Source organism: Strigops habroptila, chromosome 3 (assembly GCF_004027225.2).
Source record: "Strigops habroptila isolate Jane chromosome 3, bStrHab1.2.pri, whole genome shotgun sequence".
NCBI lineage: Eukaryota > Metazoa > Chordata > Aves > Psittaciformes > Psittacidae > Strigops > Strigops habroptila.
In genome coordinates, this window is record NC_044279.2 from 16,068,724 (window position 1) to 16,089,716 (window position 20,993).

Genomic DNA, 20,993 nt, shown 5'->3' on the forward strand with positions numbered 1-20,993 from the left:
TTTTACTACAATTTAATTTGTAAAAGTTCTGTTACACTAAATCAGTGAGTCAGAAACTTATGAAAAATTACTATTTTAAATCAATACTAAAAGTAAGTGTACTCAAAATGGTATGAAATCTGGCTTAGGGTATAATAAAGCAAAAAATGCATTCACATGTTCAATTGTCCTGTTGAATTTGGTTTGAAATATTTTAACACCTTCACATGTACCTGCATTTGAAAGAACATCTTTAAGTCACATTTGAACAGACAGAATCAACTGTGTCTTGTTAGCCTTTGTCTCAAATTACATGGAAATTTCCAATAAACAGTTACTAGCAATTTTCTTTGCTCTTTTCTTCTCTATCAGTGTTCTATTGGTTTTGTAATTTCTTTTCTTTATCAAGTCCTCTCTGCATCCATTTGCCCTTCCTTCTGTTAGTCCTTCAGGCTTCCCTTATGCTTCTCCAAATTGTCACTTTCCTATGTATTTGCTTGCAGGGTTTTTTTTCTCCCCGTCATTAACCCAATATATTCTTCATCCTACAGTTTTCTAAATTTTCGAACCAGGCACCAAGACCATCATTATCATTCTCCCTATTAGGAGTTGGCTTTTGGAGAACTTTAAGTAAAGTGGATATCTATCATTGACTGCTATCTCACTGCTGCTTTTAAGGACAGTGTACATATATACAGTAGCCATATCAATTCATTATTACTTAAGGGGTCATTTTAAATTCAGACAGCCGAACGACATACTGAGCAGAAATGTTTCAGAATACATGATTAGTTTTGAACAATGCCAAGTAGTGTAATGTAAAATTCACCATATAAAACTTGGAACATTGGTATTGTCTGTATGGAAGTAAACACTTTGGCCACTTTGAAAGGGTGTTGTCTGTTTCCATTTTTTACCTTTTAAAATCAGATTGACTGAAAACATTTGCTTTAACTAGTTAGAAACAAGATGACCAACTGTAATAACAGATGAACCATTAAAATGACTGTGTCCAGTGGGAAATCACATAAAAATTTCAATCTTATACACAAGACTATGCTACTGATAGTCTGGTAGAACTATATATATATATATATATATATAAAACTATATATGGTTGTCTGTTCTCAGCTAGAAGGGTAGTTTGATGGTTTTAAACTTTGGAAGTCAGTTTAAGACTCCAGAGAACCTGTGACGAAGTAGAACACAAGGCAAAATTGCTACCTGTAACCTCATTCTGAGTCCAAGTTTACGAGATAGGAATATTTTCAGGCTTTGTATTTTGCTGTAGTTGAAGGCAAATCAAATTTCATTACAAACTTCCACCCCCTTTTATTCTTTGTATCATTATCAGTGAATTTGCTTTGAGTAGTTACTTAGGCAGTTTCCACTGGCTGCCTGATGAGTTTATGTTGTGAGTTTTGTGTCACTTTGTAAATAAAACAAAAATAATTTGGATTTAATTCTTTGCTTCATAAATGATGTGCGGTATATGAAGATCTTAAATGCTGGATCTTTTCCACTTGAGTTTATACTTCTGGGACTCAAGTGCTGAAAATGCCAGTAACACATTTAGCCTACTGTCCGTGTTATCAGAAGGTGTGCATGTGGTAACCTGCCCTGGAATGCAATCTTCTGTCCCTTAACTTTTGCTTGAAAACGCCCTAACAAACAATTGTAGTAGACTTCCAAATTTGTCTTTCAAGAACTACCTATTGAAATGGTTTCATTTTTTTTAATCTTCTTTTTTCCCTAATACTGTAGGAAATTTTGTCTTAAGGACAGAGCTCCAAAGCTTATGTCTCTACTTGTTCAACTGGGAAATGACAATTCATGTCTGACTCTCTTTTATTTGCTTTCAGGTAACATTGCTTTCCTTCCTAATTGAAACAGAAGTTTCATTCCTTGACTATATTAAAGGCGGGTATGTGATTGGCAACAAACCTTTCTTGTTTTCACAATCTCAATGTAATTCACTAACAATTTGTGTATGTACTTTGCATATGATGACTCTGAGTAGTATCTGTAAAGAGATGTATTGTTTCCTCATTTTAGAGGCTGTCCTTGCCTACATAAAACCTGCAGACAGTTACTGATGTAAGTTAAGTTATGGAACTTCGCTTAAAATGGAATCAGTGTTGGTACTAAAAAACTGAGATTGAGTAATGACCTCTGATCAGCCAGTGAAAGTTGGGTTAACTGAAAGGGAATTACTGAGATACCATAAAATTAGTAAAATGCTGGTTTATTTCTTCTGATTACACTGACCTTTGGTGTATTTAATATTGGCATTTATTTAGAGCCTTTCGCTTTCAAAGGCATTTTTTCAATACTAATTATGTAAAATTTGTAACATGTTCAATTTCTCATTTATTGTCATTTTCCCAAAAGGGAAGTAGAGACAGAAGCATCACAAGGTTTATCCTAGAACATGCCTAGACTGAATCTCAGGAATTCCTCAGGCTCTTAACCTCCCTGCCAGAACACAATTCTTCTCTATGATAAATGAAAATACTTTGTTACATTTTCCTAGGAACTTACTGTGGATTTTTGAGGCGTACCGTCTGAATACACATCCCACATTTATTTTAGAGCACTGATTACCTGTGAAGAAAGAAGTTAATTTTTTGTGCCAGTCTTCAACCAGGCTTCAAATGAAATGAAAAAGAACTCTGTGTTGTATTTTGACAGTAGCAATATAGGGCTTTGACTTTGTTCCCAACAGTGGCAATCCTATGTTCCTGTTGTGGACTTTAACAGAAGCAGAAAATGGCCATCCATCCATGTTTGCCCGAAGTTTGTATTGAATGAAGTATAGGTATGCACAAATGCATGAAGAAACAGTTTTACCCCTACTGCTCTGTGAAGCATGCTGTACATATATGCTGCAACCATCTTATCCCCATTCATTCAAAATTCATCTCTATAAGAAGAGTATGCATAAGGAACTGAGGAATTAAGTTTTATATCTAAATTTGGAAAGAAAAATATGTGGTGGGTGCATTTGTAATCTTTTTAGAGTGGTTTAACACATTTCTCACTGAGATGTTACAATACAAGTTAATCAACCTAATTATCTACATTCTGTAGACAAATAATAGAAATTTTGATTACAAATAATATTTTATTGTTCTTACTGATATTTTGTATATATCTCTGTAACTGCAAGTCAAAGAAGAGCTGTGATGATAATTACCGTTTAAGATTTTTTCTGCTCTTTTATATAAATAGAGTATAATTCAGCATAATATTCTGTGCTTAAAAGTATGAGCAGAGCATTAATACTTATTGTTTAATTGTTTCATCCGGAATCTTGTTTAGTTGTTCATACCATTATTTCTATGTACATGCCAGTGAATACTGTAGAAGTACTTGTATAAAATGTTGCCTTTCTGCAACCTATACAGTTTTATAAACATGACCAGGAGGCTGAGACTCAGACTTATTCTCTTGGCTTCTCTCTTCCTTCATTTATCTCATTTAATACTACTACATATCAGTTGCAGTCCAGTTGGCAGATTATGAAGGAGGGGGGAAGAGAAGATTTCATCATTAATCAGTCTGTTTTCCCATCATGTCCTTCAAAATTGTTTTTTTTAGTTCCCTGGTTTTCTAACATTTAGTTAGGCAAGGGTAAGAAAACACTGATTCTCCAACAGGCACAATATTGACTCTTCAATAAATGGACGCTTATGAAATACTTCATGTTCAGAACTTTCATTGTAATTGATTTGAGGTGTCTAGAAGTAATACTGATTTAATGGAAATCTTGACAGCTTTCACCGCGATAAATTGGGACTATAGTCTGAATTTCATTTATGGTTTGAGTCTGCATCTGTTTAATTGGGATATTCCATTATCAGTATCATAAATATGACTTGGTTGGTGTTTTTTTTAAAAGCTCTGAAGAATGAAATAGAAGTTTGTCCATAAATTCTAATTCCATTTTACTACATAACACTGGATTTTATAGCAGTGTAGCAGGAAAGAGGTGAGAACTAGATGATCTTAAGGTCCTTTCCAACCCTAACTATTCTATGATTCTATGTCTCTTTTGCATCCACCTTACACCTTAAGAATCTTACATCTTAGTAGCTGGCTTTTGCTTACATCTTGATACTTAATCACATATTTTGCCACACTGACCTTCCCACATTTAAAATTGGTACATTGTGCTAAAAATTAATGTATATTTCAAAATCTGATTTCTCCTGCCACTTACCAGTGAAAAACATATTCCTATCAAAATACCTCCAAATATATGGATAAGCTCAGGAATGCAAGGTGTAAGGCCTTGGGGAGGAATGCAATTGAAATTATCCTGGTTTACAGGAATGACTGTCAAACAGTTAGTTCATAGTCTGCTCTGGTTTTGTCTGGAAGAGAAACCAGGAGGCAAAAAGCTGCAAGACTCATTAGACAGAAAGGATATTTCTGTGCAGAAGTTCCTAGCCTCTTTGACTTAGAATATGGTGTGTATTACCAAGTTACTCTAGGCATCTCTAAATCAATAAAATTCAATAAGCTGAATCCTTGTACAACTCAAAAATATTGTCATCTCTTCTGTCCCAGATTAGTGGAAGGTAAGAAGAAATGTTTTCTTCCCATCCTGTTAAAAGTCTTTCCTTCATCCAGGTGTTTGGAAATGGACACTCACACATTGTTTGGATTCTAAGGGCTTTGGACATACATTTTTAACTGAACTGTATTTAATCATTAATGATCAAATGGAAATTTAGAACTCCTTTCATGGCAGCTATTTTCATCCAACCAGTACACCATATAATGTAATGGCATGCATATTTGATGTTCAGAGGAGACCTGGTGTGAGATACAGTTATGAAGCAATGGCTGCCATAACTACACATTTTGGAGGCTTTACCATGTATTCTTGTATCCTTGGAGAATAGTAAGGAGTAATAAGACTATATAAGAGCAAGGTCTTGCAGAGCCTTTGCCAGAAAAATGTTCCCTAAGTTGATACAGCATTTGGCCAAACAAGCATCTGCAAAGGAGAAATCATAAAATAACTGTCACTGGGGACTTAAATGCCATGGAGAGGATGCAGTCCCTTGGTAGTGTTAGTTACTCCATTAGCTCCATTGTAGAGGTCTGCGCAGTAAATGGTCCTCAAACCTTCAACAGCTCCCGCTGCTAACAGACCAGCTGGATGTCACTCCGAAGCCACAGGAGGAAATTCATATTTCCTTCCAATGTACTGTTTAAAAACCCCTAATTGTTACAAATGTTATCAAGACTAATCAAAAGCTACATCCAGGCTTAGTTTGTTCCCTTATGTAAATCAGTAATGGTAAAGTTCTTACTAAAAGACGATAGGTTTTGTCTCGCTGTCCCAAAGAAACACACAAAATGGCTGCTCTGTCACTGTGAGGTGAAGATTACTGTTCCTTTTAAGATACTTTCTTCATTTTTCATGGTAGTATAGCGTAAAATCACCTGTTCAGGTAGCAAATAGATCATGTCTTTCTATACTAACTAAATGCTGTCAGAGCAGTGGTGCTCTATCAGGTTCTGAATCCATAAGGCACATTGCTCTGCTTGGATATTCTACCGAAGTTCTCCTTTGGGATGGGACACTGAGCAGCTCAGCCTGCCTGGCCAGGTGTCAGTGTTTTAGCAGCTTTTGTGCAAAACCTCATGATCTCGCAATATCACTTATGTAACAGGTATCATGAGCTTTTAGTGTAGCTCCTTGGAGAACTACACAGCTAGAAAAGCAAGGACACAGCCTTAGACGAAGTATTTTCCTCATCAGAAGTTTTGTTCTCTTGATGTGTTTTTATATCTGTGTCATTAAATCGGGCACTGAAATTTGTGTCAAGGACTTCAATTTTACAAGCTTTTTTAAATTTTGAATGTCTTTTTCTGAATTAAGGATTTTTCAGCTAATGTCCCTTCAACAAAATACAGTAATCAAGAATCCTATTTAAAATATAGGTAATTGTTGGTGAAGGGTAACAGGTTAATAATAACAGTAACCTAATAATATGTAGTTGATACAACCTAACAATTAGTGTATTAAAACGAAATAGAACATCTAGTAGAAATAAAAACAGGACAGTGAACTTTCAGCTGTATTCATTACATTTAGTTTGGTTCTAGAATAATATGTGTTACCATGAAAACACTTTTAGGAATGTCATCCAGATTAATTTCCTAGCCATCCCATTTGGCTTCCATTGTAGTTGTATCTGAGGTTTTCATGACACGCAGCTTTTAAATTACTCTTCCTGGATTAATTTTTTCATTATGGCTGGTTAATTGTTTCAGTCCTGGTGAAATGGTAAAGAAATTAATAGCTTTTCTTACTAATCTTTAACATAAAACACACATTCACAATATTATAGAATCATAGAATAGTAAGGGTTGGAAAGGACCTTAAGATCATCTAGTTCCAACCCCCCTGCCATGGGCAGGGACACCTTGCCCTAAACCATGTGGTCCAAGGCTCTGTCCAACCTGGCCTTGAACACCGCCAGGGATGGAGCATCCACAACCTCTCTGGGCAACCCATTCCAGTGCTTCACCACCCTCACTGTAAAGAACTTCTTCCTTATATCTAATGTAAACTTCACCTGTTTAAGTTTGAACCCATCACCCCTTGTCCTACCACTACAGTCCCTAAGGAAGAGTCCCTCCCCAGCATCGTTATAAATGCCCTTCAGATACTGGAAGGCTGCTATGAGGTCTCCACGCAGTCTTCTCTTCTCCAGGCTGAACAGCCCCAACTTTCTCAGCCTGTCTTCATACGGGAGGTGCTCCAGCCCTCTTATCATCCTCGTGGCCCTCCTCTGGACTCGCTCCAACAGCTCCATGTCCTTTTTATGTTGAGGACACCAGAACTGTACGCAGTACTCCAAGTGAGGTCTCACAAGAGCAGAGTAGAGGGGCAGCTGCTTTTGAAAATATTTTTCTAGTGGTATTAATTTGAAGTTAAATTGTTTGTTTGAAAGACCCAGGTTTGTGTTGAAAAAAGATTTAATTGCATTTTGATAATTTTGACTACAAGGGTTGGCCTATGTTTTATACCTTTTTGCAATTTATTATTCCTTTCCTCAGAGGACACTGGTGCCTTGTGTAACTTAGGATTCCATGTGTCTTTTCCATGAGATCATGTTCAGAGGGATGTTTCTGATATAGAATCAGAATTCTTTAAGTTGGAAAAGACTCTTAAGATGATCAAGTCCAACACTAACCTAGCACTGCCAAGTCCACCACTAAACCTTGTCCCTAAGGGCCATGTCTACACATCTTATAAACACCTCCAGGGATGGTGACTCAGCCACTTCCCTGGGCAGCCTGTTCTAGTGCTTGACAACCCTTTCTGTGAAGAAATTTTTGCTAATATATAACCTAAATCTGTCACGGTGCAACTTGAGGCCATTTCCTCTTGTCCTATGGCATGTTACTTGGAGAAGAGACTGACACCCACCTTGCTACAACCTCCTTTCAGGTAGTTACAGAGAGCGATAAGGTCTTCCTTGATCCTTCTTTTCTCCATGCATATGTTGTGTGATACATGAAGCAAAGTGGTCATTAAAAACATAGGGTGATCATGGTTTGCAGATTTGCCCTGACAGAGTTTTGTTCTGGATTTCATAGTTCTCTGTAAGGCACAAATGATGTTCTCTGTGGTCATGAGTCCATAATGCAAAGTGACAGCTTTGTTAAGAGTGGGATCCGGTTCCCTGAGCTATATAGGCATTTAATGCCATTTTAAACTCCCAAAAATTTCCATGGTGTAGTAAATACACTGGGGGCTTTAAAATAGCATTAGGAAGCTATATTTGGGAAACTGAAATCTAATCTATGTACAGTCATCTATAAATTGTTGACATCAAGTAATTGGTTGAAGTTCTCGCATGTTTTTCTGTAGCGGTATCATCGATGTACATGCAGATGGAAACAAATTCTAGAGATGTAGACATCTGTTTTGATCTTATTTTATATCATGATCTTTATAGTTGTCAAACTTGCAGATAGTGTGATATATATATTCTTCTGCTTAGACAAAAATCATCCAGATTACAGTGGGTTGTAAATGGGAGTTTTTCTAGTTTACCAATAGGGTTTCTGTTATCTGGAGCAATATAATACAGATATACCACTTTGAGAAATACTTCAGAAACTGATGTTGTTATTACCTGTGGTCACAGGACTTTTTTCTTTTTTTGCCATTAGATGTGGTTTTAACATTTTTCTTTTGTTAGCTATTTTCCTTTTCATCTTTTTCTATTTCTTCTTACCAATTGGATCAGAATAGCTGATCCAAGAAATGAGCTTACAGATAAGTTTTGCTGTTCTTACGCTGAGGAAAAGCTGTTTGAGGGGGTTTTTTTCCTCATTGGCACAATCTTCAGCACACTGAAGATATTTGTACTTGAGGTACCTAACATATAATGCTTGGAGGAGTCTTGTTTTACTCTTCAAACATTGCACCACACCAAAGCCCTTAAAATTTAAGTTCAGCCAGATTATGGCCCAAAAGCAGTTTTGCTTAGCAGTACCAACAGGGAGTCTAAGCATAAATATAGAAGTGGTATTGTATTAGACTTTGTTGTTGTTGTTTTTCCTAACCTCTTCTTACCCAACAAGGGCAATTTTTCTGCACACTATAGTGATGGTGGTAGAAAACTAGTTGATGTGCATTTCTTAGGATCTTTATTCTTACAACTAACTGACAGCGCAGAAAGATATTGTGATTAACAAGCCACAGGGCCTGACATTTGGGAATGGAACAAATTAAATCTGACTTGTCATGCCATTAAAAAATTTTTGGTGAAGCTGCATGAAGCATAATGCAGAAATATTGACAGTAAACTTCTCTTATAAACCTTAGGTCTTCTCAGAGATTGCAGCAGCTTCTGCCATTGTCCATATTGAGGCCACAGCATTTTTAGAAATATTCCAGGCTGACCATGTTGATACTGTGAGCATTAGTAGGCTTTTACTACTTTTAGGAGACAGTCCACCCATAACCTAGCTTAGTTTGTTTTAGCCTTGATCAGTATGATAAAATGATTCCATGTTAGTTGCTTTTTTCATACCCAGCTTTTTTTGAAATAAACAGTATTTTCTCTGGGCATGTCGGGTTATTTGAGCAGCAAAACCACGACTGCAGGGCCAGGTGTCAGACTGTTGCTGTTTAATCTAAACGTGCAGAAGTTAAATCTCTTCAGTAACTTTCAAAGAGCTTTAATTTTTGCTCATTAAGTTCATTGTTGCACACACTGAGAGGCAGAAATTTGAAGGAAGATGTAAAAGATTCAGTCTGAGCAAATGCCTGCAAACTTTTTCCTGACAGAATCTTACTAGCTGAGAGATTAGCCCCAGAATGACAGTATTTTGTCCTGAAGGAAGATGCAGAACCGAACTGTGTTTAATTGTATTGTCATTCTGTAAAAGTCCATTAATAATTTATTTTTTTTGGACGATAAATCCATGCTAACAACTGATCCATCCACAATAATGGCTTTGTTTTAGCTACTGCTCCAACTACAGATCTTTGTATTCCTGCTTCCAGATTTTACTTTTGTCTTCCAAGAATTACCTTGATACCTTTACCTGACGTAGTGACTATGTTTACATGGAAGAAATCCACTGCCAAAACCTATGATATCCAAAGATTTTATGCATAGCATGATTTGAAAAATGTTCTGGTTGAAGACAAGGTTTTCTTAATGCTAAAAGGAGCAGGTTAGTAAAAACCTACTTCCCTTGACAAATTCTTCCATCACTAGGGCTAAAATATGTCCAAGGAATAATTAGTATTTCTATTGAAACTGAATTAATAATGTTTATGGACATTCATAACCTTATTAAGGATTTAGGATTTTTCACAAACAGTGAAGAAAAAGGAAGCGTGGAATAAAGTAACTGTTTTCAGTGTGCTAATAAAGTAGTGTTGTGTAGCTCTTGGCTGGAACCTTATAAAAGAGATTTCTCAGTGTTTATTTCCTGTATTAGAAAGTCAGTGTCCTACAGTTTGTCCACAAACAACCTTATGATCTCTTGTTTATTTTTCCACATAACAGTACAACTATTAATAAGATTTGTATTTGCTTTTTCTACAGAACCCAAATCAATTTCACAGTAGCTATTGATTTCACAGCCTCAAATGGTAAGAGTAAAAAGAAATACCTTGTGTATATATGTGCTGTGTTCAGTTTTAAGTGTACATATGTGCAGGCATATGTATCTATATCAGTATTCTGCTTTGTTGTATTATTGCTACATATAAAATTAAATAAGTAGGAGCAGTTTGAAAACTTTTGTGTATTTTCTGGTTGTTTTTTTTTCTTTATTATTATTTGCTTGGAGAAAACTGTCTAACTTAGCAGACCCCATTGAGAGGGCAAAAGAAAAGAGTTTCAGGTGGAGTGAGGCTGAAGTGGGGTGAAGCAGAGATAAGTTTTGACCTTCCTCCAAAGCTGCTTTCAGAATGTGATAATACTTTTGTAAATTTCATCTTAAAAGTGTATATCATATTATAAAAAGACACAAATTTATGAATCTAATCACAATTTCTTGCTGCCCTTTCCATGCTGAAAAAGTTTACAGATACTACTGTTAACCTATTAAAAATGCATTCAGAACATTGCATTTTTACCTTAAACAACCACAGTTATGCATATACGAAATAAGTTCATTTTCTTTTCATGATCTTTTCAGTCTCTGCTTTCTTAGGTTTCTATCATTTTTGAAAGAGAAAATTTTGAAGTGATTCAGTTTTAAAGTAAATCTTGTCCTTGCTCCGACAGGTAACCCTTCACAGCCTACTTCACTGCACTACATGAATCCTTATCAGCTGAATGCTTATGGCATGGCACTGAAAGCAGTAGGAGAAATAATTCAGGACTACGACAGTGATAAAATGTTCCCAGCTCTAGGTTTTGGAGCTAGACTGCCTCCTGATGGAAGAGTATCACATGAATTTGCACTGGTAAGTAAATAAATATCTATATATTGTTTGAATTTCTTTACTACAACAAAATTTTGGGAGTTAAGGTTGGAGTCTTAAGCAGTTACTGGGCAAGTAAAGAACAGATAATGTGCTAATTCTTCTGTATAAAAGACTTTCAAAATTTTTCACCATGGTGAAGATACCGAGAGAAATCCAGAGCCAAGAAGTCCCTGTAGGCCAAAAATAGTCATAAAGAAAAGTAATCATCTTTAACCTCAGCTGTAGCAGCATGAGAAACAGATGCTTGAAAGACTTCAGATTGAAGCTAATCTATTTTAAGAAGCAAGCGAATCATGATCCAAGATAATCCTTCATTATTATTGTTATTGTTCTCTATAATTTTCTGGGATCTCTGTATCTTTTACAGACTGCTAGTTTAGAGGCATAGAGATAACTAAGTGGACTATAAGCTGAGATACAAGAACAAATCTGAGACTGGTCCATGTGCCAGTTAAATTACAAAGCTAAAATCTTAACAGGATTTGCCAGAAAGGTTAGTGTGTTATAACTGATGCTTGTGATTAGTGTGGAAGTTTATCTACTTGCTTGTTCTGAGGTTTTTGTTCTTCTCTGAGTAGGATAAAGTTGCCAGAAGTACAGCAAGTGTAGGTATATCAGGTAAGTTTTAATTAGATAGCAGCAAAGACATGGCAGAAGACTGGTGATTGTAGATGTGTATTTCTTCAGTCAGCCTGTGCTAGAAAACAGCGGATAGTAATTTTCCACATGGATAACAATTTAAAACAGGTGTAATTGCAGACATTCATTTGACTCACAGACTTTGTTTGGACTTTCGTGTAGCAACTTCAAATACATCGATCCATATAATCTTAAGGCTATTAAAACAGCAGGCTTATTTCTGGCTACTTGCAGTTTTTAAAAGTGTTTCTAAAATTAATTAATTCATGAGGCATTGTGGTGCTTTTACAGAGGAAAAAGTCTTTATTTCCTTCCTTCATATAAAAACATATATAGGTGTCTCACATTTAATGCTAAGCAGTGTTCTCAGTACTCTCTTTTAACGTTTTAGATCAATTCAGTGAAAATCCCCCTGTGCTTTTCTAGATTCTCAGGGAGGTATACTGTACCTCAGAATAAGATAGTGGCACATTAAGCCAATGAGGTGTTGGCACATGAAGGTCAGGATTTTGAAGCCTTACATGGATCATTTTTATGGCCCAAGATAGGTTGTTAATCTGGGATTTAGTTTATATGTTTGTATTGTCATCTGTAAATAGGTATCCCATTATAGATTCATTATGGAGATAGATAATAAAATGCCTACCTCAAGAATTTACAGTTACAGCCATGTCAGTGGGTTCCCAAAGAATAAGTTCCTTTCTTCATCTGTTTATACCAGCTCGAAAATCAATTTTCCAATGCAGAAACATTGTACCAAAACAATGAAGAGTTTATAGCTAGGAAGAAAATTAAGTCTATCCCACCTGAAACCAGGACATTTACTTATACTCACATAGTGTATGAACATCAGGATCTGGCTACCTTTTTTCTTTTTTCTTTTTTTTTTTTTTTTTTTTTGACGTTTTTGAAGTAAGAAATCTTTGAGCCTGAACTGTGTTTCTAAACAATATTCCAGTTTTACATCTGCCCTGTAATTCATACCTTCAATGCGCACAGGGAAATGCCTGTCATTGTTGCATGTAAGAAAGACTGTTTAATTCCACTTAAGATGGTATTTCTGCCTAGGAACCAGTTCCAGTGATTCAGACTGCATATAACATGAGGCTGCTAAAACCTCCTTCCCTAGGCAGTTAACTCTCCCAACCACCCGTGACAGTGATATTGGGTATTTGTAGTAAAATCTCTGAATAGATCCTAGAATGCTTAGGTCTTTGCCTTTTAAAAAGGTACACTGGGTAGTGTTCGCTAACCTACATAATTTTTGCTTCATAATTACTTTTAGTGATTAATCATCTCTTATTTTCATTAGAATGGAAACCCTCAAAATCCGTACTGCCATGGAATTGATGGTGTAATGGAGGCATATTACAGGAGTCTAAAATCTGTACAGCTTTATGGACCAACAAACTTTGCTCCTGTCATTAATCATGTAGCCAGGTAAGCATTACAACAGGTACTTTGCAGAAACTTTTTATTGTCAGTTTAACTATCACATATAAAAGGCTAACAACAGCTACATGATGCTAAACATTTAAAAAGGTGTTTACAGTTGTTTTGTTTGTTCAGTCTAACATGATCAACTTGTATCTTTAAGTAGCTTTGAAGACCATGTGCTAGTGTTTTGCAGAATTTCGTCACTGATTAAAAGTAAATACAAGTGATCCAGTTGATCCACCCTATGTTAAAATCAAAATGAAAGACCATTTTTGTGAGATCACTCTGCCATGTTCCATTTTTGCCTTTTGGGGCACAGAATTTTTGCTTCACAGAAAAGACATAAATCTGTCAAAAAATTTTAAAATGCATTTTTTTTTAGGCATGTATGATTCCCTTAATCTCAAATGGCCAAAACATAAATAAAATTAATTGTTAATTCTACAGCCCAATGAAAACTAATTTGCAAATCCTATGGCGCAAAGAATTTTCTGTGCACCCCAGCATGGCCAGATAGCTCATTTAAGTTGTTTATCATTAGGATTAGTTGTTCCATCTTTGAATCACACCATTCAAATTATGTAGATGTATATTCCATTGCTTGTCTTTAGCAACAAGCTCTCTCCTTTTAATCTTTCCTTTGACAGGCTCTCTCCAGTAGCAGTTTTCAGACTGTGAGGATATATGCCAATTGTTATGACAGCTGGATTCCATATATGTGGCACTGAGTGTTGTCATTAGCAGTGTTAACTGGAAATCTAACCCCCTGGCTTTTCTGGCTCTTTCTTCTTCTCTAGAACTGGTCATACCAGCTGAGCTGGTTCGGAATTTAGCAATTAACCTCAAGCCACCTGTTCATTGCTAAAATTGAAAATCTTGATCTAGTACCATCAAAGCATTGGCATAAATTGAGTTCCTTTTCTCACCAGTTGTTTCTCAGGAATATTTGTCAACTCTGGCAGAATTGCAGAAGCCTATCACCCACGTCTGTAGTTCTTACACTGAACGTTTGTCTGAATATCAAGTTGTTGCAAACTTTGGGAACAACTCCTGGTAGCAAATCACACTATATTATAGTGAAAAGCTAAATATCTTCATGAGGGTTTCTACTGCGTGATCATCCTTAATACAATCCATGTACCAGTCCAGTTCTCAATAACATCATTTTCCTTCAAGGTGTAGTTTTTTGGCTATTCTATTGACTCTCATGGACATGGTACTAGAAATTATGATCTAGCCTGGAGTTATTCTTTGAACCTACCTTCAGCTTCAAAGAAATTTCTTCTTCCCACATCCCTCCTATTTAAAAATACGCCTCTAATAATATCTCTGGAAACAATGTCAGATATTACTATCCTGTTGTGATCTCAGAACATTTCAGAAGCTCTTTAAGCAGATAATATTATCCTTTCCCTGGCTAGGAAGTTACCTAAACTACACCAGATTCAACCTTGTGTCTTCTGTCATCTCCTCTCTGCATAGATCTTTCTTGCAAAAGACTTTAGAATATTTTATTCTGTGGAAGATTTGAAATAACCAAATTTCTGTTCCATTTCTTCAGTGTAGGTATGTAGACAGTGTTAAGTGCTCAGAAAGCATAATGAATTTTTATTTTACTCTCATCATTCCTTGTCACTGCAGTCATCATTGGAAGCATTGTGGAAAAAAGTAAGATAGAAGAGTCTGCCTGGTAGCGAAAACGTATTCCACAGTAGGTCTTGCTAATCTAGATATTTAACTATCAGTCCCTACTGCCAGCATGCGCATAGATAATGTTGAACAGGTTCATTGTCTTTGTGGCTTCTCCACCCATTTGTATCTTCGGGAGGGAGGGAGAAAAATGTGTCTTTCTGTGAGTTGTAGATTCCATTTCACACAGATTCCTCTAAACTATTGTAAATATTGTGGTTACCACATCATTTATTGGCAGTACTGGCTTGGAAATGTATTATGTAACATCACAGCAGAATTTTCTTAAGCACATGCAGTCATCATGAGCATCATTAGAAAATATCCTGTTCAGTGACCCAGGCCTTTCATGTTCAGCAACCAATAAGGCAGTGAGTTCTTTGACACTCCTATTCTGAACTTGGACATATATTCCACAGCATTCATACAGAGACAAGCTTTTGGTTTTGTACTGCTCTCCATACTACTTATTGCTACTTTTATTGCAAGGTTGTGTTGTCTGACTCCATCACAGCCCTAAGAGCCTCCATGGAATGTAGGAACATTGGCTACATGTAGGAGTATTGGCTACTGTCAAGTGAAGCAATGAGTGGAGCAGCCTGCTCCACACACAAAAAAAGTTCTTCTCTAACTATATAGGATGCTTTGACCCTTGGGAGTTGAAAATATGTGAACTGAAGTCTTAGTTTCTGGTCTGAAGGCCAATGAGTTCAGCGGGGCTGCTACAGACTCTGTTTTCAGAACTTTGCAAATCTTCAAAAGCTGCTCTTTTTCAAAGATCAGTTGCTTCTTGGGTCCTTTGGCTGAAGTGGGACTGGAAGGCACTGGGTGTGTTTTGTCTTGTATTTGTGTACAGCACAAACACAAGCTTGAGTCTTGAAAGGACATCTGTGGCTAGTGCAAAGATATGGATATCTAAGCCAGGGTTGCAGGGTGCATGTTCAGCCATTTTACAAGTGCGCACATAAATGTGAACTATATATCTGCAAGCATGCTCAACAGTAAATTACCTGGTTTTCTATAACAACAACAAAACAAGAAATATTTATGCAGTGTGCTGATTCCTGATAAATTTTTTTTGTGCTGTAAAACCAAGCTTTCAGTATTAATGTATGCCTTTCATACCAACTATGCTCCCCAGAGGTAATAACTATTAAATAACTTAGACTTTCTAATGACTCATGATTCTGTAAAGGACATTCTGTCCATGCTTCTGTTGGTAGTGATAAAGTTGCCACTTTTCACTGATACAACGCTTGCACATTATCAATTTCGATATTGTATTAGTTACATTTTTCTAATGTTCTTATTTAAAAGTGCAATGTCCATCTTAATCATGAATGTCTTCACTTGTGAAATCCACTGTATCATGGAGTTTCTTATTAGTCCTTAGTAGTCAAATTTTTAAAATACAGCTACTTTTCATTTTATTTCCTTTGCATAAAGGTTTTTTTACTATTATAATGTTGTTTTTCTTCCCTTAGATATGCTGCTTCAGTAAAAGATGGCTCCCAGTATTTTGTTCTTCTCATTATTACAGATGGAGTTATTTCTGATATGGCTCAGACAAAAGAATCCATAGTGAACGTAAGTTATGCTAAAAGTATTAACATTTTAAAGGATTATTTTTCTATGAATTAATATTTCAGGAAATAAACTAAATAATTTAATATTTCAGGCACTACCTTTGTTCCATAAATATTTTTTTTCCAAACACCAGAAGTTTATTATGCATAAAGACAAAAAGAAAAAGAACTTGAATCTCAGCTTAATTAAATAGTATTCTGTGGGAAATGATACTATTCTCTCCAGTACTGTATGTTTGTCTGCTTCTTGCCCCTCCTTCCTAATGCAAACCCCACCATGCAGTTTTTCATAGTGAACTGTTCTTTATCTTTCTAGTAACTGCAGACAGCTTTGATCCCCCCACTTTGTAAAAACTGCCCCAAACTTTCTGACCCCAAATGGCAAACATACCACTAATATGATTTCCTTCTAAATAGTCCCCTAGAATTTTCTTAATTCTTAATTGTTTTTCAGTTTCTGCATTATTTTAAATATTTTTCTCTTCAAAACTGCTATGGATGTAATTATATAAGTAATACTCTGTATTATGAATAGGTTCCATTTTGCTTTTGCCCCTGGGAAATGTCAGATGGAAGTACGCACAGAAACTTCCAGACAGGGTTTGAAAAGATCTTTACCATTAATTTGGTACATACCGCAGTGCATCTAGTTAAAAGTGGTGGGTGAAAAGCCTACATTAAAATAATGAAGCATCATGTCAAAATTAGTAGTGTAGAATTAGGCAGCATATTTTTCAAGGCCCACTTTCATACCTCCTGTAGAGATTCAATACATTCCAGTTTGTAGAGTGCACGTGAAAATATTACTGAAATGTTCTGTCTTCCACTGGCAAGCAAGATGCCCTCAGGTTCTTGCCAGCAGCACACAGACAGTCTGCGTGTTAATAAGGGCTCTGGCAGCCCACCTGGGAAATACACACATCCAAAGCTATAACTATGTTTGAAAATACCAGTTTACTTCCTCTTCTCTTCCAGCCTTCAGTATTAAAATAGGATAAACCGACTTTCATTTTTGAAGGAGATAAGCTTAGAAGTGCATCTTCTTGTCTAGCCTAGAAGTTTAGAACATAGCTTCTTTTAGATGAGCTTCTGTTAGGTGACAAAAAGGCTCCATGGTGAAAAAAGTGCAGCTCTTAAATTAACTCCCCCCTCAATTCAAAGTCTGTTAAGTAGGAGACCAGCAAGTCAGGTTGCTGGTATCTTGTAAGGTTAAGTAATTTGCCACTAAGGCATACAGAAAAAACATGTTTCCAGTAATAGTTCATTTCCAGGAATAATACCTATTAGTCTGCAACTGTCTGGAAATACAGTAGATATGTTGTTAACTTGGAATGAGTTGAAGTTTGGGAATATTTGCTGTCTTTTTATGAAGATGCATTTGTCTTTCTGTGTACTTCTTGAAGTGGGAGCACAGTATACCATGACAGAACTAATTAAATGTTATTTCAGTTTTTTCAGTCTTAATAATATCCAAATAATAAAAAGGGCAATGATGTTCAATGCAGCCTGATATGTATAAAACTCAGGAAGACTATATTTCATTTTTTAACACTAATTGTGGTTTTAGGCATCTATCTCATTACATATATGTCAGACACATTCTGTTTTACCAAACTGTTTAAAGGTTATGCTGTCATTTGGGAAATGCCAACACTTACATGCAGAAATTTAACTCTTTGTCTTTATGCTGTCCTTGACATTTACTGTTTCATATACATTATATCACGTAATACCATGTCTGTGTGAGAAGGAATCTCTTTAAAGAATGTTTTCTTTACAATCAAGCAATAAGATTCTAGAAAATACCTGAAAAACAGAAGGTGTTCTGTTCCAAGAAATGCCTTCATGTCTTGAAAATATTCTGTACTCACTGACTTATGCAGGGCACTGTAATTCAGTTAGAGTTACACTGTATATATGGCCCTTAATCACAGAATCACAGTCTGGTTGAAGTTAGAAGGGACTTGTGGATGACACCTTGTCCAACCTCATGCTCGAGAGGGCTACCTAGTGCCCAGGGCCATGGCCAGGCAGCTTTCACTGTTATCTTCAGTAGCATATTAGTATTTCACTAACAAGAGTTTATTAATTTTTCTTTACTCTGTTACAAAATTTTAACTGGAAGATTGACTAGTAACAATTTGTGATGAATTTGCAGTCAAAGTATAGTGTATAGCGTATAATGTATGTGTAGAGCATTAAATAGTGACACATTAGTGTATTTTCATTGTTTTAAATAGCATGTTTACAATAATTAACTGTAAATCTTCTGCTTAAAGTTAGTTTTAGATGAAGTATTGTGACAGATGAGAAATGGGAAATGGTGATGATGTATCTAAAATGAGAATATCTTTTAAATGAGGGAGAAAAACACTTTTTACATTCAAAAATAAAAATAGAATACTATGTTATAAAACCACCTGACTTCAGAGAAGCAGAGTTTAGTTTATCAGACAGTGTACCTCTATGATTTTTGGCCAGAGTATACTCCTGTTTAAAATGCCCGTAGACATTTCACAATTCATCAGAATATCTCAATAAAAAATGGTTGTCATCCCTGACATTTGGCAGATGGTTTTTTTTCTGTTGTTAGCCTCCTCAACAGAGGCAGTTGCAGATTACTTCTGGCAACTATCAGATATCTGGTGCTACTGTCAGGGCAGGAGAATCCAATATTTATAATACTGACTTCATAATGTCAAAGGTTTTACGGAGAGTTTATTCAGGAAAAGCCAGATGTCATCTTTGCCTTGTTCCATTGAATGAAAATGATTAAGTAAAATTAAAAATCTGACCATAAGCTGGTCAGATTTGTAGCATAAATGACTGACTTGAATAAAATTTTATTCATGGAAGAAATATAAGATACATACTGCTCAAATAGGTGATTTATTCTCTTGAGAAAAACTGGCATAAGATCTATGTAAAAGATAGTGTCACACAGTTCCAAGAAGCTATATAATATCAAGGAAAAGCAAAGAACATTTAAATAAATGTCAAACTGTCATTAGGTACATATTTGCAATTATTGTCAGCTTACGGAATTTTCTAAGGTAGATTCGTCATCTTAGTAGTCGTATCAGTATTAAATCCTAATGTAGTTTGTTGTGTTTAATTATAATCCTGTATGATTCAAGGACTTTATAAGGAAAAAATAAAATAATAATTTGTCTTTCTCTCTTCATCCCAGATGTTTTGTACCACTTAAGCAGACAGTTCACACCCCTCAACTTTTTAGGTGGAAAAAAGATGTTTTTTAAAACATAACCTCTGCATGGTTTTATTCGGAGTCCTCAGTTCTCACATATTTTGGCAGAGGTTATGTAATGCATTAAACCTCTTTTTCTACTTCTTTTGAAGGCTTCAAGGCTTCCAATGTCAATAATTATAGTGGGAGTAGGACCAGCAGAGTTTGATGGTAAGTGTTCCTGTGTTTTTCCTGGAACTTTTTAGATTTGTTTACATTTTAGTAATATGTGGCTTTTCAAGCAAATATTGTTCTTTAAAAGAGCATAATATGGAACCAGCAGTAAGCACTGTTGACATTTCCAGCTGGATTGATTGATAACTTAGTGTGATTACAAGCTACCATGTGGAGCTGTGTAGCCCCTCAGGCTCTCTGTTCAAGTCACAGAACCATATGGGGGCTCAGCATTTACAGAGCTCCAGAAGATGAGTGGAAAAAAACCCCCACAGTAAAGTAAGTACGCTCAAGTAATGTTGAATTTCTTCAATGAGGATATGTAGTTGCCTCGTGAAGTGTCAGTTGACTGGAAATATTGATCATTTGTTCTTACCGCAGTAATAAAATACTGAGAAAAATAAATACATTTGAGGAGGTGATCCAGGTTAAACTGGGTTTCACTAGATAGTGGGAGCAAGTCTTACTGTGTAACAGCATTAAGAGAATATTACAGCAGGAGAGAAATTACCAGGAATATTTGCATACTCTTTCATGTGATTTTCTGGAACATCATTCTCTATTGCAATAACTGAGCACTGAGTTGCCACCATTATTTGGACTAATTTATTAAGTGCCATCATGTATATCACTGCATTATGGAGTATAGACATTCCTTGTATATCTATTCCTCAAAGTCCTACTTACTTTGTTTTTAATTCTAGTACTTCTTGTTAGACAGTATGGCTTCTTTTGTACATGAAACATACTTAGTACTACCACAGATGTATAATGTAAATAGTCACTAATGACTGTACATTTTAATTTTTGTACAAATATTCCAAGAGCATGAAAACGAGGTAAAAATAACACAAAATAAATTATTGGCTGTTGACTTTCTTAGGCTTTTTGGCAAGTGGTGTGTTAGCGATAATCCTAAGTATCTTATTCCTTGAAGAGGTTGTCCAGGTGGATACATACACTGCAGGTGATTGTTTGCCACAATCAATGAGAAAAGACAGTTTATGTTCATAAATGTACATGAGAGAAATGTGCAAACTTCATTTTTACCCCTGAGAATTCCAACTTTAGTTGTGCATTACTTACTTTTCTCCCACCCCTCCTTTGCCTTTTCCCTTTCACCCTGTTTGTCAGTCCTTGGGTTTGCCCGGACTCCCCTTAATTCAGTCAGGACATGTAGATTCTGCCTTCTTTTTACTTCTGGAGGTTGTCTTTGCAGAGTTCTTGGGGTGTCATCCCTGTCGCTTTTCTTAAGGCA

At 35.9% G+C, this 20,993-nt stretch overlaps 1 protein-coding gene across 3 annotated transcripts in view; it reads left to right on the plus strand.

Annotated features, from left to right (window-relative positions):
• CPNE8 (copine 8) overlaps window positions 1-20,993 on the plus strand; it is an 88,981-nt gene that overhangs the window by 63,963 nt on the left and 4,025 nt on the right. Inside the window, exons 13-18 of one of the 3 annotated variants that reach the window (XM_030479828.1) lie at window positions 1,842-1,903; window positions 10,074-10,120; window positions 10,761-10,942; window positions 12,915-13,042; window positions 16,213-16,315; window positions 19,675-19,732. In XM_030479828.1, the coding sequence (XP_030335688.1) occupies window positions 1,842-1,903; window positions 10,074-10,120; window positions 10,761-10,942; window positions 12,915-13,042; window positions 16,213-16,315; window positions 19,675-19,732 (580 nt within the window). Of the gene's footprint in view, window positions 1-1,841; window positions 1,904-2,512; window positions 3,955-10,073; window positions 10,121-10,760; window positions 10,943-12,914; window positions 13,043-16,212; window positions 16,316-19,674; window positions 19,733-20,993 lie in introns of those variants that run through there. The other 2 variants (XR_003990594.1, XM_030479829.1) reach the window with 2 other exon arrangements.